At 50.6% G+C, this 24,630-nt stretch overlaps 1 protein-coding gene across 1 annotated transcript in view; it reads left to right on the forward strand.

Moving 5' to 3' along the window:
• Positions 1-3,485: 3,485 nt before the first annotated feature.
• Positions 3,486-24,630, forward strand: part of ecm1b (extracellular matrix protein 1b) — a 36,579-nt gene continuing 15,434 nt past the window's right edge. Inside the window, exons 1-6 of the mRNA XM_079502758.1 lie at positions 3,486-3,640; positions 4,511-4,558; positions 4,670-4,726; positions 7,332-7,397; positions 9,513-9,566; positions 16,989-17,266. Of these exons, the coding sequence (XP_079358884.1) occupies positions 3,559-3,640; positions 4,511-4,558; positions 4,670-4,726; positions 7,332-7,397; positions 9,513-9,566; positions 16,989-17,266 (585 nt within the window). The 5' untranslated portion in view covers positions 3,486-3,558. The remainder of the gene's footprint in view (positions 3,641-4,510; positions 4,559-4,669; positions 4,727-7,331; positions 7,398-9,512; positions 9,567-16,988; positions 17,267-24,630) is intronic.

The following is a 24,630-nucleotide window of genomic DNA, read 5'->3' on the forward strand; positions in this document are numbered from 1 at the left end:
CACGACCCCCAGAGAGAGAGAGATACAGCCCGCTCGGAATTCTGGGAGTCATGACAACATTCCACATTCAACCCCAAATATTTATTAAACAATAAAACCCCATAAACCTTGTTTTAAGGCTGTCTGTCAGCAGCACCATGGACACTGGACTCTCTTACATAATCATTGGTGTCAGGAAGAAACCTGATATCTCTATATAATACTTCAACTTTTGAATGTTTTTTTGAACAATTTTCGTAAATGAATGCCATGTATACTTCAGTGGCTTTCGACCCTTTTTCATATCAAGGCCCATTATATTATTATATTATTATTATTATATTATTATATTATTATTATTATTATTATTATTATTATATTATTATATTATTATATTATTATATTATTATATTATTATTATATTATTATTATATTATTATATCATTATATCATTATATTATTATATTATTATTATATTATTATATTATTATATCATTATATCATTATATCATTATATTATTATATTATTATTATTATTATTATATTATTATATCATTATATCATTATATCATTATATCATTATATCATTATATTATTATATTATTATATTATATTATTATATTATTATATTATATTATTATATTATTATATTATTATATTATTATATTATTATATTCTGCACTTGAGAAGTTGAGCCACAAAAGACCACCATTTGATGAGATTTATATAGCCTCTCAGACACAAAACCAAAACTAAAAGGTATTTTGTTATCGTTGGATAGGATTTTGTCCATAATTCCATGCTGTATTGATGTTGGTACCATTAGGAGAGATAACAGGCAAACATTGATCACAATAACAATTATTCTGCATTCTCCAATTCTGTAGACATCTTGTAAATTAAGTAATGCAGATTTCTAACAAACATGTAACTCGTTGAGAGTGTTAAATTAAACCAAATGGACCGGGGTCCATTTGGTTTCATTGTAACATTCTCAAGAGTTAAAGATTACCAACTCTCCATCATTTAGCATGGGCGGGGACCACCTGGAACCCCTCTTAACCCATTTTGTTAAACATTATGTTATAATTTAGCTATTGAAAAATGGCAACTCTACAAGCTCGCGCGAGCTTGTAGATCGGCTATTTTGGGTCCCTGCACAGCCGGGCAAACGTCTATAGCCTAGTCTTTCCTTTTGGGGGTCTCTCTCTCTCTCTCTCTCTCTCTGTCTCTCTCGACCTGAACAGTTTGGCCCTACAACGTCTCGGGACTGACACAGCATGCATGAGCTCTGGCCGTTTCGTCTGGTGTTTTGAATTCCTGGAATTCCTTCAAAAAGCCTCCAGATTAGAGGATCAGACACACATGAGATGAGTCATGTTCAAAAAGGGTCAAGATTAGAGCTATAAGGATCACACACATGAGTCATGGTGGAAAACTGCAGCGCTGCAACTCAACTCAACTCCAGCTTCTCTGCCTCACCTTGTTCAAGTCACTGAACAAGTTATACTCAATATATAGCTGGAAACAGCTGCTGTTGTTTTCACGCAACGCACAACTTAAAAGGTATTTAGTGAAAATAGTATTATTTAATTTTGTATGTGTATTGTTAAAAAGGTAAAACATACATTGGGTGGATCTATTGTGATAGTACTCATTGCTATAGAGCAGTGGTTCCCAAACTGTGGTGCGTGCACCCCTTGTGGTGCGCGAGTGCCTTCTAGGGGGTGCGCGACATGAAATAATGGTGGTGCTATGATTTTATTTCAAATATATTAACATATTATGCCAATATATGGCAGGTATATGCAGAATATAGCCTATGCTGCAGTATGTGCCATATTCAGGTTAATATATGTGCATATATGTGGTTAAATAGGAAATATATGTCTCTATATAGCGTCAGCGTCAGCTAGGTCAGGAGGTAACAGGGGGTGCACGGCCAAAAAGGTTTGGGAACCGCTAGTATAGAGTATAGACTAGTGTTTGTTCAGTAACCGCCAGGAGTCTCCCTGTCTCTCTAGCTCTTGCAGGTGGGTTGACAATTTCAGCCTATCATATAGGCCTAGTAGTTAGTGTTCCACTATTTTTTAGGGAGGTCCTCGACGCACGTCCCACTGGGAGGAGACCCCGGGGCAGAACAAGGCGCAGTTGGAGGAAACACATCGACTCACTGGCCTTGGAACGTCTCGGAATCCCCCAGGAGGAAGTCACAAATGTTGCTCTGGAGAGGGAAGTCTGGAGCACTCTGGTGGAGCTGTTGCCCCCGCGACCCGACTACGGATAAGCGGTTGAAGATGGATGGATGGATGGGACAGACAGTAGGCTGACAGGAAATGGGGAGAGAGATGGGGGGGAGGGGGTGACATGCAGTAAAGGCTGTCGGGATCGGGAGTCGAACCCGCGGCACACTGCCAGACTGGATTACTGGCCAGGTGCCTGGACCGCTGATCCAAGTCCCAGGCCCACTTTCACTTTTTTAATCTGTATATACACTGTATCTAGGAGTTCTCTCTCCTGATTGGATGCTGGATAGAATTGGTATCCTAACCTGAAAATGTAGCTATTTTCTGAGGACCCAAATGGAAGCAATGAGCCAATATATAGCCTCTCTTGGATTCAGTCTTTTAGCAGACCTTGTATTGAACTGTAGACTTCCCTGTGCTTGTCCATGCAAACTGTTAGTAAAGTGTTCATTCAATCAATCACTCAATCAATCAATCAATCAATCAATCAATCAAACAAACAATCAATCAATCAATCAATCAATCAAACTGATGTAGCACATGTTTTAAAAACAAGTTATCCCCACAGCCAAATATAGCCTACAATTCTAAAATCAGTGTTAAATAGCTCTGCATTATGGTAGTTATCATCTCCCGCTCATAATGTTTTCTAATCTTGTAGGCCTATATATACCGTATGATGATTTCTTTCTTTCTTTCTTTCTTTCTTTCTTTCTTTCTTTTCTTTCTTTCTTTTCTTTCTTTCTTTTCTTCTTTTTGCATAGAAGTGTAGCCTATTTTTAATTGTTTTGATTTGAAAATGGAGGACCCAAGTCTTGCATCAATCAAATTAAAAAAAATAATTACATTTTAATTTTGGGATACCAATTTCATCCAGTCAGTAGCAAGAGACCTCACTCACAGCAAGTCAGCCTGAGCAGATAGGACCAACAATTAAGTGAAACGGGGAACGGTGGAACAAAATAAACAATCAAACTGTCGCACTAGCTATCGCTATAGCCTACTAATCATTTTGGCCCTTGGCTTTTAAGTGCAATAACAAGTTAAGTTGACAACGATCAGATCAGCAGCATAGCAGCAGCAGCGAGGCGCTGTGGTGGTGATCCCCCTGGGGGCTGTGATCCCCCTGGCCGCCTCAGGTCGCGTGTTTTCCGGGGGGCGTTGGGCTGGGCAGGGGGCCAGTCCCTCCCTCCCTCCCTCCCTACCACACAGTTTTTTGGCATCGCTTTGCGGAACTCTGCAGGAGGAGGAGGAGGAGGAGGGGATAGACACATACACATAGTGTTGCTCTGTGTCTGGGATCAAGCCAGGCTCAAAGAGAACCGTTACCGTTATGGACATGGACCACTGGTGTCGGGCTCTGCTGCTCTGTGCGACGTGCGCCTGGATCTCCGTGAGCGCCGCTGCTTCTGAAGGTCTGGTTTACAATAATTATGTTAGTTTTATTAGAATAATGATTTATTCTAAACCGTAGCCTACGCCACGGTGCACATGCACAACAAGAGAGACTTCGTACGTTGTTTTAAACCCACTTAAAGTTAAACCATCTATTCATAACCTTGAGTAGCCCCATATGTGCCCTCTCCCTACGCTCATTCTGTAGCTACAGAATGAGCGTAGGGAGAGGGCACATATGGGGCTAAACCTTGAGTTGCACCGATCGAACCTCTTCGCCAAAGAAAGTAGCAGATCTACAAGCTCACGACGCGTTGTGAGCTTGTAGATCTGCTACTTTCTTTGAACGTTGTTTTGGGACACTTAAAAAGCCACAAGTCAAGCCCGTTCGTGCGTTATTGTTGTTGTAGTTGTCTGCACACAAACACACTAATTAAACATGCGCATGTATATTATTCACCGTCTGCAAATACACACATGTATGAAGCTCATATGCTACGTTTAATTGTATCATATTTCTGTCACTAGAATCAATATTATTTTGTTTTTAATGCATAGTGTGGGTGGATAAATTAATATACGCACAACAACCTAATTTATGGGAGGGTTTGTTTTGACCCGTAGAACTAAGAACTCTTTCACTCGATAAATCATGTGGAATGTTTGTTAACCTCTAAATGTTGGTCTCTGTCTGTCTGTCTGTCTGTCTGTCTGTCTTTTTCTATGTCTGCTTCTATGTCTGTCTGTCTGATTATGTGTCTGTCTGTCTGTCTGTCTGTCTGTCTGTCTGTCTGTCTGTCTGTCTGATTGTGTGTCTGTCTGTCTGTCTGTCTGTCTGATTATGTGCCTGTCTGTCTGTCTGATTATGTGTCTGTCTGTCTGTCCGCTAGATGCTGCGGTGGGGCAGTTTGAGGTCGACATCGGTCAGCTCATGCAAGGTGTGTGTGTGCGTGCGTGCGTGAGTGTGTGCGTGTGTGTGTGCGTGCGGTAGTTCAGATATACATTACAGAATGCATTTCAATCAGTTTAACAAAATGTAAATCTTTCAGAGGAAGATGACATGATGCAGAGAGAGATCTCCCTCACAGAGCTCTTAGAACAGTCAGGTAAGTGTGTGTGTGTGTGTGTGTGTGTGTGTGTGTGTGTGTGTGTGTGTGTGTGTGTGTGTGTGTGTGTGTGTGTGTGTGTGTGTGTGTGTGTGTGTGTGTGTGTGCACGCGCTTGTGTTTATGTGTGTGTGCATGCGCGAGTGTGTGTGTGTATGCATGTGTGTGTGTTACTGTACTTGTTGGCGTTAAATGTTCCCACAATTATAGTAAAAGGTTTAGCCTACAAATTAGGAAAACATTCAGGTTTTAGGATTAGAAGCAGACGTTTAGAGATTATAGCTTTAGGGGTTAGTCAGGGTTAGATTTAGAGATTATATCTTTAGGGGTTAGTCAGGGTTAGATTTAGAGATTATATCTTTAGGGGTTAGTCAGGGTTAGATTATATCTTTAGGGGTTAGTCAGGGTTAGATTTAGAGATTATATCTTTAGGGGTTAGTCAGGGTTAGATTATATCTTTAGGGGTTAGTCAGGGTTAGATTATATCTTTAGGGGTTAGTCAGGTTTAGGGGTTAGTCAGGGTTAGATTATATCTTTAGGGGTTAGTCAGGGTTAGATTATATCTTTAGGGGTTAGTCAGGGTTAGATTATATCTTTAGGGGTTAGTCAGGGTTAGATTATATCTTTAGGGGTTAGTCAGGGTTAGATTATACCTTTAGGGGTTAGTCAGGGTTAGATTATATCTTTAGGGGTTAGTCAGGGTTAGATTATATCTTTAGGGGTTAGTCAGGTTTAGATTATATCTTTAGGGGTTAGTCAGGGTTAGATTATACCTTTAGGGGTTAGTCAGGGTTAGATTATATCTGTAGGGGTTAGTCAGGGTTAGATTTAGGGGTTAGTCAGGGTTAGATTATATCTGTAGGGGTTAGTCAGGGTTAGATTTAGGGGTTAGTCAGGGTTAGATTATATCTTTAGGGGTTAGTCAGGGTTAGATTATATCTTTAGGGGTTAGTCAGGGTTATATTATATCTTTAGGGGTTAGTCAGGGTTAGATTATATCTTTAGGGGTTAGTCAGGGTTAGATTATATCTTTAGGGGTTAGTCAGGTTTAGATTATATCTTTAGGGGTTAGTCAGGGTTAGATTATACCTTTAGGGGTTAGTCAGGGTTAGATTATATCTGTAGGGGTTAGTCAGGGTTAGATTTAGGGGTTAGTCAGGGTTAGATTATATCTGTAGGGGTTAGTCAGGGTTAGATTTAGGGGTTAGTCAGGGTTAGATTATATCTTTAGGGGTTAGTCAGGGTTAGATTATATCTTTAGGGGTTAGTCAGGGTTAGATTATATCTTTAGGGGTTAGTCAGGTTTAGGGGTTAGTCAGGGTTAGATTATACCTTTAGGGGTTAGTCAGGGTTAGATTATATCTTTAGGGGTTAGTCAGGGTTAGATTATACCTTTAGGGGTTAGTCAGGTTTAGGGGTTAGGCAGGGTTAGATTATACCTTTAGGGGTTAGTCAGGTTTAGGGGTTAGGCAGGGTTAGATTATATCTTTAGGGGTTAGTCAGGGTTAGATTTAGGGGTTAGGCAGGGTTAGATTATACCTTTAGGGGTTAGTCAGGTTTAGGGGTTAGGCAGGGTTAGATTATATCTTTAGGGGTTAGTCAGGGTTAGATTTAGGGGTTAGGCAGGGTTAGATTATATCTTTAGGGGTTAGGCAGGGTTAGATTATATCTTTAGGGGTTAGTCAGGGTTAGATTATATCTTTAGGGGTTAGTCAGGGTTAGATTTAGAAGTATGCCTCATTCATACTCCGTTGCGCGCCGGTGAAAGTAGCAGATCAACAATCCCATAAACATGTTGCGGCCTCAAGCCTAATCTCTCCCTTAACCGAATTAACAGGTTCCGCGCCATTGACGTTGATCAATGGCAATTGCGCTTTTATAGTGCATTCGATCGATCAAGCCATAATGCTACTTACGTTAGCATCGGGTAGCTAGCTGTTGTTGTCACAAGACTTGGTCGCCCATCTTAGATCATCAGCACCGTAATAATCTATTCTATCTGTTTCTTTCAATCGCCTGTATCTCCTATTCCTTATCCCAGATGGCATTTTTGATCAAAACAACGTTTCTTTGACGGCACAGAGCCGACGAAGGGGACTGCTCCGTGATGGGTTCATGCGTTTGGTCCGACATACCATTGGTCCGAACGACAACCTACCTCAAACCCTCACCCTAACCCTAACCTCCCACAGGGCAGCACACCTAAACCTAACCCTAACCCTCTGCCGACCCTTAACGCACCTCGGACCAATGCTCCTTCGAACCAATGATATGTCGAACCAAAGTATGCCTGGGAGGCATACTATGGTCCGACGGAGCATTGGTTCGACATGCATCCGCACCTCGGACTAGCGCCTGCTCCCGTGCTTGCGGTTATGGTTAGGTTAGGGGTTTGAGGTATCGGATCAATGAATCGTTGGACCAAATACATGTAACCAGTATGCCTCCCCTCCGGAACCCCGGCATAGACTCATTTTGTAAACAACAGTCGTCCTAGCCACGTTTCTAGGCCTCAATAAGTGTGTGTGTGTGTGTGTGTGTGTGTGTGTGTGTGTGTGTGTGTGTTTGTGCGTGTGCGTGTGCGCGTATGCGTGTGCGTCCTCCAGAGATGGAAGAACCTGACCTCATGCAGAGAGAAGTCTCCCTGACAGAGCTCTTCAAACAAGAAGCAGGTACAGTAGGTGCATGTGTCTGTTTACTATGGAGAAAGTTCACGTTATGATTCATATTATCTTCATAAGTATCTTCTTCCCAAAAGGACTTTCAAACCAGGAAGGGTATGGCCTGGTCAGCCTGCAATGACATGCATATACGATCTGGTCATCCCAGCTTAGTAAGAGGTTCAAACTAAGTAAAAATATTTAGGACGTCCGTCGAGCCGATTCTACTCTATGGCTCCGAGACATGGACACTCAAAGAAATTAGCGAAACGGCTGGATGGCACTTACACCCGCCTTCTAATGAGAGCGCAAAATCACTCTCACCCTGATCGACTTCTCTAATATACGGAAACCTTCCCCGTGTTTCCTCACTAGTCCGATCCAGAAGAACACCGTTTGCCGGCCATACTGCTACAGAGCTGACAATGAGGTTATATCTTCCCTTCTTCTCTGGAGTCCTGCCTCAAAGCAGACCAGAGGTAGAAAACTGCCGTTCCCTGATGTCATCGCTATAGGGACACATGCATCAGTAAAGCAGGAACCAGGGATGGCAATGAATGACCGGGAAGTCCTGGCGTAGCATTGTGAAATCCATGATCTCGACCACGGTCGAAAAATGATGATGTCTATGGAGAACTGTCATCAGTAATGTACCCTGGTATGGTCCTTAAACTACAAGACTGATTCAAGATCTTAAGGCCTCTTCATACTCCAGTTGTAGGTGATAATAAGGTGACCACCGAAACGGTGGTTGGCAAAAAACAAGAGAGATGTGTTTGGGTGAGCCGCTTACCACCGCGGCGTGACGTCATGTTAACACCTGCACACCAACCAAACATAAAACGACTTGTCTGTTAGTTCTACTGGATCTCTTCTCCACTATAGTCCCTCCCTAACATGTTAGTCTAGTTTTGAATTTGTCAATGAAATTGTCTATAAATGTTTAGTCTCAGTTTTTGTCATCATAGCTTAGTGGAAAAAAAGGTAGCCGACAAACATTTTTGTTTTAAGACGACGAAATTAACGCTGCAGTCGATACAGTTTAGATATTCCTTTAAAAGCTCATATTTGAGAACTCTGCCAACGTCATAGACTGGGTGTGCTATTATTATTAGGCAGTATTAGCAGGAAGGACATAATGACACATTATGGGGAGCTGTGGACACATTAACTACTGGGCTGTGATGTCATTATTGTTAGTCACTGCTGTGCTGTCCACTTCATGGGAACTTTGACACAGAGCACCATGACACATTGTCTGTCTTGTACAGTTGGGTGCCACCGATATTGTCCCTTATTATTTGACCCATTTAGGCCTGACCTCAACATTTAAAAAAAAATCCTTCTAAATCCTCCAGTTTTCTGAAATAAATATTTTCACGATTTTTCAAAAATAGCAGACCTACAAGCTCATAGCTCAGAGCTTGTAGATCTGCTATTTTTCAATAGCTAAATTATAACATAATGTTTAAAACACCAAAAGGGGTTCCCGCCCAAAATGGGTTAACTGTCCTTTTGCGCAGATCACGCAAACCTCAGCAAAAAGAAAAGGACAATATCGATGGCCTCCAACTGTATGTATGAATGAATGAATGAATGATTTTATTTATTTACATGTCTGACTGCCTTTTGCAGCCCATCCCTTACGGGATTATTCCAGACACAATTTACAGTACAATATATTTCCTGTGCCAACACGCTGACACCAACATATTAAACAAAAGTAAATATCACACATAACATAATCAAGAGTACTAGTCTGTACATTCAAGTAATCCATGAGAGAGAGAGAGAGAGAGAGAGAGAGAGAGAGAGAGAGAGAGAGAGAGAGAGAGGGAGAGAGGGAGAGAGAGAGTCAAACACGAACACACATGCACACGTGAGCACATGTCAAGGACCCCTGAAATGATACTCATTAGCCTGAGGAAATCGGAAATAATGGACAAAAAAAAGATTTTTGTCTGGTATTTGTGTAAAAAGAAAAGTGAAATCGTATGGTGAACCTATAGTATCGTGATTCGAATCGTTTCGTGAGTTGAGTGAATCGTTGCATGCATACTTAATGTCTTAATAAATCATCGTATTATATAAAATATATGATCATATTATTGCTCTTCTCTCCGTCAGTGAACACAGATCCGGCCCAGGTGGATTTGGTCGCACGTTTCGCACCAAGAGGACGTGAGTACGATATATCGATTTGATGGATTCTGTTTTCGTGTCACTTTTAACTCGATCTGTATGTCTGTCTGATTGATTGACTGATTGATTTTGGTGACATAAAAAGAGCACAGAGCACTTTCCGACCTACAGTCGATGCATCACCGAGGATGAACACACAAGTAAGCCTTTCGGCTTATTTCCATTGCGGTCCTCAACACAAAAAAAAACGAACTTAACAACATGACATGACAACAACAATACATAACTGTACAAAACGGATAGCAATGTGCAACATATACATTTACAGGAGATACATATTTCCACTGTCACGTCACAACATTCATCATCATTGTTACAATTATTATTATCACCGTTATTAGTGGTAGAAGTAGTGCTTTCTCTGTTGATTGATCAAAATCTTTTTCTTTCCACATGATTCTGTTAATTTTTTTTATTTGATTAGAAATGCAGCAATGTTGAAATTTGATTTCTTTATGAGATTACTTGAATCTCAAAAAGATGGGCATAATAAGCCTCGGCTTCAATTGTATCATGTCAATCCCCTTTTCTGTATGTATATACATACATATACATATTGCATACTTGTAGATCGCCTATTGTCTGTAGAATGAATCAGGCTTTATGCGCTTTATGTGCAACGGCAAAAAAAAGAAGACATCAGCACATGAAATACTAGCCCCGGACGAGACCGACTCGTATCATCTCGTCACTGTATTTCTTTATTTCCCTCGAGTGTAATAGCGACCTTTAACCGACCCTTTTGGTGTTAGCATTATGTTATGCTTTAGCTATTGAAAAATAGCAGATCTACAAGCTCGTAGCGCGCCACCGAGTGGCGCGCTACGAGCTTGTAGGTCTGCTATTTTTAACGACTGACATAGAAACTTTTTCAGAAAACTGTCAGGATGTAGAAGACATTTTTAGAATCTGATCTCAGGTCAAAACTGCTGCAACAGAACAGTGCCACTACACTACCCATTGAGAAATACAGTGAAACTCAGCCACTGAGTCACTGACGTCAAAACATCAACACTTGACTACCTACACAATATACCTCATACTGTACCTACCTGTATCGTTTTTGGCAGGATAACCTGCTCCCTACAGTCACGGAGGACAGTCTCAGTTGGAATATGATGCAATAGTTTTCTGTATAGCTCATGCAAACGCATGCATTGCTACTGTAGTGCCACATGTAATTACAGTAGTGATTTCCAGGCTGTGCATGGCAGTGTAGTTAGTTGGACCATGATCTCAGTCAGGGCAGATCGAGGCAACATGATGACGTGATGATGTGAGTTCAAACCTGCAATAGTGGCTATGCGTGTGACATCATCGTCATACCCAGAAGGTATGCGGGAACGTCTACTGAGTGGCAAAAAAACGACTTTCTGGCCGTGACAGCCCCATACATCCAAACAGAAAAGTCCTGATTGCATTAAACAACGTTAAACTCACTTTGCCACTCACTTTATGCATGTGCTCTATTGCTGTGTAAAGCAGTGACACAAGTCCAGGGATGCCGCAGAATACTTTGATAATATTTGGAATTTATCAACATCTCTTCAGATTAACTACTTAGAGCCTAAGACCCTCCATAGTTGTCTCCACCAGGCCGAAGGCATGGGGAGAGAGTATGTTTTGCACTCCGTCCGTGTGTGTGTGTGTGTCCGTCCTTCCGTCCGTCTGTGTACAGCTAATCTCCGGCACCGTTAACCCGGTCGATGCCAAACTTTGCACACACACTCCCTGGATGCCAACGATGAACCTCTGCCCCACATTTTCCATAACGGCCTGTTATAGCGCCACCATGAGGCAGCTTTTCACATTTTTTACCTAAAACTGCACCGATCTGCGTGAAACGTTGCATGCACACTCCCTAGAGGCCAAGGACAAGCCTTTTTATAGCGCCACCAGGAGGCCGACTTTTGTAAAACACATTTTTTGATATTACTCCTCCAGATTCTGTCCAAAAATCTCACAAATCGTTACACAGTATCTCTATGGTCATGTGCTCAAGTCGGATCTGTCCGATATTTCATATTCCATCCTAATTGGCTATAATTGGCTTTCACAGTTTGCCCCGTTTTGAACAAAAGCCTCAAATCATGAATGCAGCGTGCAATTTACGTGAAATCTTTCACACATTTTCTTACTAGGCTGAGGAATATATCCCACCCTTTTCACATTGGCCTTTTATAGCGCCACCAACAGGTTGATTTTTGCAAAACACATTTTTGGATCAAAATGCCTCAGTTCACTAGTACAGACCACACATTCAATCGAACATCGTTTGACATGGTTTAGCGTTTATTTAGAAGAGAAGTGGAACATGAAAAGGAATGATAGAAATGAGGTGCATGTTGATATGCGTGCATATTGATATGCGTGGGATGGCCTTGGCTGTCCGTGGGGATGAGGGGGAAGGGAGGAGGATGAGGGGTTGGGAATAGGGGAAGGAGGGGGGGAGTGAGGATGTAGGAGGTTTCCGAGGGGCTGGGTGACGGGTGAAAGGGGGGGGGGGGAGGGTCGAGGGGTGAGGGAGACATGGATGATTTGGCGTTACAGGAGGGGGGAGGGGGTGAGGGGGGGGATGAAGGGCGAAGCCCTGATAGTGAAGACTAAGCCCCTGGGGGAGGTGAAGGATGAGAGCAAGCTCGTAGAGCGAAGCTCTGTGGGGGGGGGAGGTGGTGGACGAAAGCCAGGTAGGATGAAGGGCGAAGCCCTGAGGGGGGATGAAGGGCGAAGCCCTGAGGGGGGAGGATGAAGGGCGTAGCCCTGGATTGAGGGGCGGCGGCCCTGAGAGATGCCCGTGTGGGCTCCGATGGGGGTATTGGACCCTGAGTATTGGCCTGGGGTCCGAAGAGAGAGGCGTCCGTCTTGGCTGACATCTGAGACGGCCCGGAGAGAGAGGCGTCCGTCTTGGCTGACGTCTGAGACGGCGCACTCCGTCATTACAGGACCCCCATCTGGAACCTGAAAATGAGGATATGGTTGCAATTAAACTGGTTAAGGTGTGGAACACTGCAAGTTGTCTCGGTGCACTCTTGTGGAGACCCGATGTTGTCCTATCCTGAGTAGGCAATTGCGACGGGGCGCAAGCAATTCTGAAGTGGTGACAAAAAACTTCCCCTTGGCGGCGGAAGAAAAGTCAGGCTGACCAGACTCTAGGTCTGGAAAAGGGAGGGAGGGAGGGATACGAAGAACCAAGCACGAAATGGCAGGTAGACGTGCAGGTATAAATACGTGGAGAAAGGGGAGGGGTTTGGGTGGAAGGTTATCAGTTACCATGGTAGATAAGTCGAGGGGAGGTACTGGATGGGTTACCATGGTGATTGATCACAGAGTGTTGCAGGAAGTTGGCCGAGGATGGAGCTTAGGGTAGATTGAGGAGGAGCAGTGTTAGTCAACGATTTATCATTGAAGGCGTGGTCTTCCTCCTGAACTTATGTTGTACCAACTCCATTTCACTAGTACAGACCACACATTCAATCGAACATCGTTTGACATGGTTTAGCGTTTATTTAGAAGAGAAGTGGAACATGAAAAGGAATGATAGAAATGAGGTGCATGTTGATATGCGTGCATATTGATATGCGTGGGATGGCCTTGGCTGTCCGTGGGGATGAGGGGGAAGGGAGGAGGATGAGGGGTTGGGAATAGGGGAAGGAGGGGGGGAGTGAGGATGTAGGAGGTTTCCGAGGGGCTGGGTGACGGGTGAAAGGGGGGGGGGGGAGGGTCGAGGGGTGAGGGAGACATGGATGATTTGGCGTTACAGGAGGGGGGAGGGGGTGAGGGGGGGGATGAAGGGCGAAGCCCTGATAGTGAAGACTAAGCCCCTGGGGGAGGTGAAGGATGAGAGCAAGCTCGTAGAGCGAAGCTCTGTGGGGGGGGGGAGGTGGTGGACGAAAGCCAGGTAGGATGAAGGGCGAAGCCCTGAGGGGGGATGAAGGGCGAAGCCCTGAGGGGGGAGGATGAAGGGCGTAGCCCTGGATTGAGGGGCGGCGGCCCTGAGAGATGCCCGTGTGGGCTCCGATGGGGGTATTGGACCCTGAGTATTGGCCTGGGGTCCGAAGAGAGAGGCGTCCGTCTTGGCTGACATCTGAGACGGCCCGGAGAGAGAGGCGTCCGTCTTGGCTGATGTCTGAGACGGCGCACTCCGTCATTACAGGACCCCAAGAGAGGAGTGCGTAAGAAACAGTTACTTGACGGTGGCAAGGTGGGCGTTTCTTAGGCCCGAGGGCGCCTTGTCTGATGCGTGCGAGGTTGCATGCGAGATTGAAGTACTGAATTCCGAGTACCCTAGGAACCCAGGGAATGCAGGAGAGGTTGACGTGGTCCGAGTGGAGCGAGTCGATTCGTCCTACGTGGGTTTGAGGTGATGGTTTGAGGCGAGGAGGATGACGTGACTAGTTCTTTAGAGGCTCTCGGGAAGCCGGGGTGACGTGGAATGAGACGAGGGGTAGGAGTTCCTGACTGGAGTCTGTAGGGAAGTTGTAGCTTGATGGTGGGATTTGCGAAGCAGGTCTATGGTGTTAGAGAATGGGGGTGAGTAGCGCCGACAGAGAGCTTGGTAGGTAGGTGTGGTTTATAGTCGTGCCGGTGACCCGGGATGAGTCATCGTAGGGTCTTCCCCCATGATGGTTTGGGACAGAATGGTAGGTTGGAGGTGGTTAGGGTGGAGTTTAATGGTCTGGACGAGCTTCCGTTTGGTGTTGTGAACTGTGATGGTTGTTTGAGCGTAGAGAAGCGGGCGGCTGGTCAATTAAGAGCCCAAAGGAAGCCGCAACGATGATCTGGTAGATTCGATTGATTCTTGTAATGGACCGATATCACTGGGTAGTTGATCCTTGTCGTCGAACGGCATCACGGGGTAATCGATTCTTGAGCATGTAGTGCAGAGGGGCGGGCACGCTGTGTCGATGGAGGGAGGCGGGGAGGGGAAGGAGGGAGTAAAGGGGGTACGCTGTGCCGATGGAGGGAGGCAGTGGTGGAAGGGGGCACGCTGTGCCGGGGGAGGTAGGAGGGGTTGTAAAGAGGCACGCTGTGCCAAGGGAGGTAGGAAGGGATGGAAGGAGGCACGCTGTGCCGAGGGAGGGAGGCACCCTGTGCCGAGGGAGGGAAGGAGGGGGGGAAGGGAGGCGGGAAGGAAGCGCCCTGCCAAGGGAGGTAAGGAGGGAGCACGCTGTGCCGGGGGGGGGGGCGGGAGGGGAGGGGAAGGAGGGAGGGAAGGAGGGCTGGAAGAAGGCTGCAAGGGGGAGGGAGGCGCCCTGTGCCGAGGGAGGGAAGGAGGGAGGGAAGGGAGGCGGGAAGGAAGCGCCCTGCCGAGGGAGGGAAGGAGGGAGCGCGCAGTGCCAGGAGAGGTGGGGGGGGGGGGGGGGGGTTGAATGGAGGGTGAATGAATTCAATAGGTTAGGAGGGGGTGATCTGCATGATCGTGGAGCATGAGGAAACGAACACACAGATGATTGAATTGTAGCGCAATAGAATGCGTGGTTGTGATGAAAACTAGAGGCTGTCAGTACAGCCAATAGCTACGGCGAGTGGGCGTGAAGGGCACCGCAGAGAGAACGTTGTCCAGCTGTGCTTACGCGGCGGTTTGTAAAAGGGGGGCCCTTTGTGGAAACTGGGTGCACGGCCCACTTGGAACCCGAGCCCATTAGCCCATGTCAAAACCCATGTGGGGCCCAGATGGACATGTTGGCTGGGTAGTATGAATGAATGGTGTTGAAGGAAACTTAGCTTTGTGTGTTGTAGTTGCTTGGTGGGCGGGTGTGTAACTCAGCCTCAGTCAGCGCAGCATTTAGGAGTGACATCATCGAATCAGCGAAGGTGACAGGTCCGTGGCAAGAAGTGTGCCGGTTTTGAAGTTGCAGCGGGGGGGGAGAGAGAGGTGGTCTCTCGGATCGCGGTGGTGTTTGTGTCCCGCGACGTCGATGGGCCAGGTTGGCGTTGGAAGAATAAACTGAACGGAGGTTCAGTGAGACGGCATTAACGAGATCGATGAGGAAGCGGTTGATGGCGGGGTGTCAGCGCTGGAATACGGGGTGGCTGGCTGGCGTTGGTGGCGTCTGTCCGAGGTTTCTCCGACGGGGGACGGTGCTGAATGCTGATAGCGTGGTCCGTCCGTGGTGGCAAGGTAACTTAAGTTGAGGGTGAGTTAAGTAATGATTACTTTGAAATCGGACGGGGATTCGGCGGAGGGGCAAACACGGAAGCGGCCGTGTGACTGAGAGATACGTGACGTGAGTCATACGAAGAACCAAGCACGAAATGGCAGGTAGACGTGCAGGTATAAATACGTGGAGAAAGGGGAGGGGTTTGGGTGGAAGGTTATCAGTTACCATGGTAGATAAGTCGAGGGGAGGTACTGGATGGGTTACCATGGTGATTGATCACAGAGTGTTGCAGGAAGTTGGCCGAGGATGGAGCTTAGGGTAGATTGAGGAGGAGCAGTGTTAGTCAACGATTTATCATTGAAGGCGTGGTCTTCCTCCTGAACTTATGTTGTACCAACTCCATATCATCCAATTGCCATCAAAGGCGTATGAAGAAATGGCACCCTTTTCACATTGGCCTATTATAGCGCCACCAGGCACTCTGCATTTCCTCAACAAAATGAAGAAAATTGTTGCAAAAAACTAACAAACAAAAAAACATGTTTATACTACTCCTAAACATTTTGCCAAACATCTCACACAGTCCTATCCTCCTGGTGGAGACCTGTGCCTTTTTCTAGTTTGCACTGTACTCAAATCTGTTTTCCAACAGTATACATTTGGAGGTCCTTTCCTCTAAGCCGTTAGATGTCCTTAATTCTTTGTGATTTGTTTTCCTTGCTTAGTTTCTAGTTTCTAATGTGTTAGTTTCTGTGCAGCACTCTGTGATGTCTCTTAATATTTATACTATTATTATTATATATTATTACAAGTAGGGATGTCCCGATCACGTTTCTTTGCTCCTGAAGACAATACCCAGTCTAATATATCATGATATGGATATAATATTGATACTCTAGCCGTCATGATTTTTTTGCTCCCGATCCGATTCTGATCATTTGAAAATTACGTGATTTCCGATCACGTGATCGGATAGGGATAACCCTAATTATAAGGTTATTAACCCATTTTGACCTGAGATCAGATTAAAAAAATGTCTTCTACATCCTGACAGTTTTCTGAAAAAGCTATGTTTCTATGTCAGTGGTTCTTCGATTTAAAAAAAATAGCAGACCTACAAGCTCGTGGCGCGCTATGAGCTTGTAGATCTGCTATTTTTCAATAGTTAAAGCATAACATAATACTAACACCAAAAGGGGTTCCCGCCCAAAATGGGTTAACCGATGATGTAAAGTGACAATAAGCTCTCTGAACAAACCCTCTGAATCGGCCCCTCCTCCTCCCCCCCCCCCCCCCCCAGGTCGCCCCGCCTTCCTGGTCCCTCAGGCTGCGCCCACCTTCCTCCAGTACAAAGTGGCGTTCCCGCCCGCCAGACCCGGCCCCGACAACCTGGCGGCCCTCTGTCTCCACGGCGAGCGGCGCCCGCGCTACCCGCAGGCCTACTTCCCGCCGTCGGGCTACGGACAGCTGCGGCGGCGGGCCGAGGCCGTCAACCGCGCCGAGGGGGCGTTCGCCGACTGCTGCCGCGGCAACCAGACGTGGGGGGAGGGAGTGACCCTGTGCTGCGCCAACCAGGCGGTCAGTCATCTCCTAATTCTTCTTTTTTTCCTTTTTTGCTATTTTTTGGGGGGATTTTCTGCCGGATGTGTGTCTCGAAGAATAATGATTATTGGCAGAATTGCGAAAATGTTTGGTCCCGTTTTCATTTGTCATTCGGCTGCATCGGTGGTTGTTGTAATCATTTGCACTACAATACTTCACCATATGTTGAACATGAAACATTCCCTAATGCAATTCCAATGGTGAAACCGTGTTTGTTTTTTTTGCCCCGTAAAACAATGGTGGATTCGGACACGCCCCGAGAATACCTGTGCAGACAGAACACACGCGCTACCTACCGTATACCCGGTTTTTAATCTGCTGTCATTTTTAACGTGAACTGGAAAACAAACGACAGAACCATGCATATGCCTATAGGTTTCATTCATGGACCTTTTATTTATCCATGCATGCTGCAGTATCAGGTTAGCAGTCTGCTAGCATGGTGAGTTGTAGGGTGAAAATAACTCCGTTAAAAATATTTATTTCATTTTTGAACAGGACAAATGTTTTATGAAGGCTGGATAGTCGAAACGAAACATTTGATATGTTTTGAACGGGTAGCGCCACCTACAGTCAGAGCGCGGTGGTCACATGAAGAGTTGTAGGGTGAGACACCCTACAAACCTAATCTCACAGGGAAGCCTCAGGGACTCATGACACGGGGGACTCATGACACGGGGGACTCATGACACGGGGGACTCATGGGGGACTCATGGCACGGGGGACTCATGACACGGGGGACTCATGGGGGACTCATGGCACGGGGGACTCATGACACGGGGGACTCATGACACGGGGGACTCATGGGGGACTCATGGCACGGGGGACTCATGACACGGGGGACTCATGACACGGGGGACTCATGACACGGGGGACTCATGGGGGACTCATGGCACGGGGGACTCATGACACGGGGGACTCATGGCACGGGGGACTCATGGGGGACTCATGGCACGGGGGACTCATGGGGGACTCATGGCACGGGGGACTCATGGCACGGGGGACTCATGGGGGACTCATGACACGGGGGACTCATGGCACGGGGGACTCATGGGGGACTCATGGCACGGGGGACTCATGGGGGACTCATGACACGGGGGACTCATGGGGGACTCATGACACGGGGGACTCATGGCACGGGGGACTCATGGGGGACTCATGGCACGGGGGACTCATGGGGGACTCATGGCACGGGGGACTCATGGCACGGGGGACTCATGGCACGGGGGACTCATGGGGGACTCATGACACGGGGGACTCATGGCACGGGGGACTCATGGGGGACTCATGGCACGGGGGACTCATGGCACGGGGGACTCATGGCACGGGGGACTCATGGGGGACTCATGACACGGGGGACTCATGGCACGGGGGACTCATGGGGGACTCATGGCACGGGGGACTCATGGCACGGGGGACTCATGGGGGACTCATGACACGGGGGACTCATGGCACGGGGGACTCATGGGGGACTCATGGCACGGGGGACTCATGACACGGGGGACTCATGGCACGGGGGACTCATGGCACGGGGGACTCATGACACGGGGGACTCATGACACGGGGGACTCATGGCACGGGGGACTCATGACACGGGGGACTCATGGGGGACTCACGGGGGACTCATGGCACGGGGGACTCATGGCACGGGGGACTCATGACACGGGGGACTCATGACACGGGGGACTCATGACACGGGGGACTCATGACACGGGGGACTCATGACACGGGGGACTCATGGCACGGGGGACTCATGGCACGGGGGACTCATGACACGGGGGACTCATGACACGGGGGACTCATGGGGGACTCATGGGGGACTCATGACATGGGGGACTCACGACACGGGGGACTCATGGGGGACTCATGGGGGACTCATGACATGGGGGACTCATGACATGGGGGACTCACGACACGGGGGACTCATGACACGGGGGACTCATGACACGGGGGACTCATGACACGGGGGACTCATGGGGGACTCATGGCACGGGGGACTCATGACATGGGGGACTCATGACATGGGGGACTCACGACACGGGGGACTCATGACACGGGGGACTCATGACACGGGGGACTCATGACACGGGGGACTCATGACACGGGGGACTCATGGGGGACTCATGGCACGGGGGACTCACGACACGGGGGACTCATGACACGGGGGACTCATGACACGGGGGACTCATGGGGGACTCATGGCACGGGGGACTCATGACACGGGGGACTCATGACACGGGGGACTCATGACACGGGGGACTCATGGGGGACTCATGGCACGGGGGACTCATGGGGGACTCATGACACGGGGGACTCATGGGGGACTCATGGCACGGGGGACTCATGGGGGACTCATGACATGGGGGACTCACGACACGGGGGACTCATGACATGGGGGACTCATGACATGGGGGACTCACGACACGGGGGACTCATGACACGGGGGACTCATGACACGGGGACTCATGACACGGGGGACTCATGGGGGACTCATGACACGGGGGACTCATGACACGGGGGACTCATGGGGGACTCATGGCACGGGGGACTCATGACACGGGGGACTCATGGCACGGGGGACTCATGACACGGGGGACTCATGACACGGGGGACTCATGACACGGGGGACTCATGGGGGACTCATGGCACGGGGGACTCATGACACGGGGGACTCATGACACGGGGGACTCATGACACGGGGGACTCATGACACGGGGGACACGGGGGACTCATGACACGGGGGACTCATGACACGGGGGACACGGGGGACTCATGACACGGGGGACTCATGACACGGGGGACTCATGACACGGGGGACTCATGACACGGGGGACTCATGACATGGGGGACTCATGACATGGGGGACTCACGACACGGGGGACTCATGACACGGGGGACTCATGACACGGGGGACTCATGACACGGGGGACTCATGGGGGACTCATGGCACGGGGGACTCACGACACGGGGGACTCATGACACGGGGGACTCATGGGGGACTCATGGCACGGGGGACTCATGACACGGGGGACTCATGACACGGGGGACTCATGACACGGGGGACTCATGGGGGACTCATGGCACGGGGGACTCATGGGGGACTCATGACACGGGGGACTCATGGGGGACTCATGGCACGGGGGACTCATGGGGGACTCATGACATGGGGGACTCACGACACGGGGGACTCATGACATGGGGGACTCATGACATGGGGGACTCACGACACGGGGGACTCATGACACGGGGGACTCATGACACGGGGACTCATGACACGGGGGACTCATGGGGGACTCATGACACGGGGGACTCATGACACGGGGGACTCATGGGGGACTCATGGCACGGGGGACTCATGACACGGGGGACTCATGGCACGGGGGACTCATGACACGGGGGACTCATGACACGGGGGACTCATGACACGGGGGACTCATGGGGGACTCATGGCACGGGGGACTCATGACACGGGGGACTCATGACACGGGGGACTCATGACACGGGGGACACGGGGGACTCATGACACGGGGGACTCATGACACGGGGGACACGGGGGACTCATGACACGGGGGACTCATGACACGGGGGACTCATGACACGGGGGACTCATGACACGGGGGACTCGTGGCACGGGGGACTCGTGACACGGGGGACTCGTGACACGGGGGACTCGTGGCACGGGGGACTCGTGACACGGGGGACTCATGACACGGGGGACTCATGGCACGGGGGACTCATGACACGGGGGACACGGGGGACTCATGACACGGGGGACACGGGGGACTCGTGACACGGGGGACTCGTGGCACGGGGGACTCGTGACACGGGGGACTCATGACACGGGGGACTCATGACACGGGGGACTCGTGACACGGGGGACTCGTGGCACGGGGGACTCGTGACACGGGGGACTCGTGACACGGGGGACTCATGACACGGGGGACTCATGACACCGGGGACTCATGACGCGGGGGACTCATGACACGGGGACTCATGACACGGGGGACTCATGACACGGGGGACTCATGACACGGGGGACTCATGACACGGGGGACTCATGACACGGGGGACTCATGACACGGGGGACTCATGACACGGGGGACTCATGACACGGGGGACTCATGACACGGGGGACACGGGGGACTCATGACACGGGGGACTCATGACACGGGGGACTCATGACACGGGGGACTCATGGGGGACTCATGGCACGGGGGACTCATGACATGGGGGACTCATGACATGGGGGACTCACGACACGGGGGACTCATGACACGGGGGACTCATGACACGGGGGACTCATGACACGGGGGACTCATGGGGGACTCATGGCACGGGGGACTCATGACACGGGGGACTCATGGGGGACTCATGGCACGGGGGACTCATGGGGGACTCATGGCACGGGGGACTCATGACACGGGGGACTCATGACACGGGGGACTCATGACACGGGGGACTCATGGGGGACTCATGACATGGGGGACTCACGACACGGGGGACTCATGACATGGGGGACTCATGGGGGACTCATGGCACGGGGGACTCATGGGGGACTCATGACACGGGGGACTCATGGGGGACTCATGGCACGGGGGACTCATGGGGGACTCATGACATGGGGGACTCACGACACGGGGGACTCATGACATGGGGGACTCATGACATGGGGGACTCACGACACGGGGGACTCATGACACGGGGGACTCATGACACGGGGGACTCATGGGGGACTCATGGCACGGGGGACTCATGACACGGGGGACTCATGGCACGGGGGACTCATGACACGGGGGACTCATGGGGGACTCATGGCACGGGGGACTCATGACACGGGGGACTCATGACACGGGGGACTCATGACACGGGGGACTCATGACACGGGGGACACGGGGGACTCATGACACGGGGGACTCATGACACGGGGGACACGGGGGACTCATGACACGGGGGACTCATGACACGGGGGACTCATGACACGGGGGACTCATGACACGGGGGACTCATGACACGGGGGACTCGTGGCACGGGGGACTCGTGACACGGGGGACTCGTGACACGGGGGACTCGTGGCACGGGGGACTCGTGACACGGGGGACTCATGACACGGGGGACTCATGGCACGGGGGACTCATGACACGGGGGACACGGGGGACTCATGACACGGGGGACACGGGGGACTCGTGACACGGGGGACTCGTGGCACGGGGGACTCGTGACACGGGGGACTCATGACACGGGGGACTCATGACACGGGGGACTCGTGACACGGGGGACTCGTGGCACGGGGGACTCGTGACACGGGGGACTCGTGACACGGGGGACTCATGACACGGGGGACTCATGACACGGGGGACTCATGACACCGGGGACTCATGACGCGGGGGACTCATGACACGGGGACTCATGACACGGGGGACTCATGACACGGGGGACTCATGACACGGGGGACTCATGACACGGGGGACTCATGACACGGGGGACTCATGACACGGGGGACTCATGACACGGGGGACTCATGACACGGGGGACTCATGACACGGGGGACACGTGGCACGGGGGACTCGTGACACGGGGGACTCGTGACACGGGGGACTCATGACACGGGGGACTCATGACACGGGGGACTCATGACACCGGGGACTCATGACGCGGGGGACTCATGACACGGGGACTCATGACACGGGGGACTCATGACACGGGGGACTCATGACACGGGGGACTCATGACACGGGGGACTCATGACACGGGGGACTCATGACACGGGGGACTCATGACACGGGGGACTCATGACACGGGGGACTCATGACACGGGGGACACGGGGGACTCATGACACGGGGGACTCATGACACGGGGGACTCATGACACGGGGGACTCATGGGGGACTCATGGCACGGGGGACTCATGACATGGGGGACTCATGACATGGGGGACTCACGACACGGGGGACTCATGACACGGGGGACTCATGACACGGGGGACTCATGACACGGGGGACTCATGGGGGACTCATGGCACGGGGGACTCATGACACGGGGGACTCATGGGGGACTCATGGCACGGGGGACTCATGGGGGACTCATGGCACGGGGGACTCATGACACGGGGGACTCATGACACGGGGGACTCATGACACGGGGGACTCATGGGGGACTCATGACATGGGGGACTCACGACACGGGGGACTCATGACATGGGGGACTCATGGGGGACTCATGGCACGGGGGACTCATGGGGGACTCATGACACGGGGGACTCATGGGGGACTCATGGCACGGGGGACTCATGGGGGACTCATGACATGGGGGACTCACGACACGGGGGACTCATGACATGGGGGACTCATGACATGGGGGACTCACGACACGGGGGACTCATGACACGGGGGACTCATGACACGGGGGACTCATGGGGGACTCATGGCACGGGGGACTCATGACACGGGGGACTCATGGCACGGGGGACTCATGACACGGGGGACTCATGGGGGACTCATGGCACGGGGGACTCATGACACGGGGGACTCATGACACGGGGGACTCATGACACGGGGGACTCATGACACGGGGGACACGGGGGACTCATGACACGGGGGACTCATGACACGGGGGACACGGGGGACTCATGACACGGGGGACTCATGACACGGGGGACTCATGACACGGGGGACTCATGACACGGGGGACTCATGACACGGGGGACTCGTGGCACGGGGGACTCGTGACACGGGGGACTCGTGACACGGGGGACTCGTGGCACGGGGGACTCGTGACACGGGGGACTCATGACACGGGGGACTCATGGCACGGGGGACTCATGACACGGGGGACACGGGGGACTCATGACACGGGGGACACGGGGGACTCGTGACACGGGGGACTCGTGGCACGGGGGACTCGTGACACGGGGGACTCATGACACGGGGGACTCATGACACGGGGGACTCGTGACACGGGGGACTCGTGGCACGGGGGACTCGTGACACGGGGGACTCGTGACACGGGGGACTCATGACACGGGGGACTCATGACACGGGGGACTCATGACACGGGGGACTCATGACACGGGGACTCATGACACGGGGGACTCATGACACGGGGGACTCATGACACGGGGGACTCATGACACGGGGGACTCATGACACGGGGGACTCATGACACGGGGGACTCATGACACGGGGGACTCATGACACGGGGGACTCATGACACGGGGGACTCATGCCACGGGGGACTCATGACACGGGGGACTCATGACACGGGGGACACGGGGGACTCATGACACGGGGGACTCATGACATGGGGGACTCATGACACGGGGGACTCATGACATGGGGGACTCA

The sequence above is a fragment of the Electrona antarctica genome (assembly GCF_951216825.1).
Source record: "Electrona antarctica genome assembly, chromosome: 6".
In the NCBI taxonomy this organism is placed as follows: domain Eukaryota; kingdom Metazoa; phylum Chordata; class Actinopteri; order Myctophiformes; family Myctophidae; genus Electrona; species Electrona antarctica.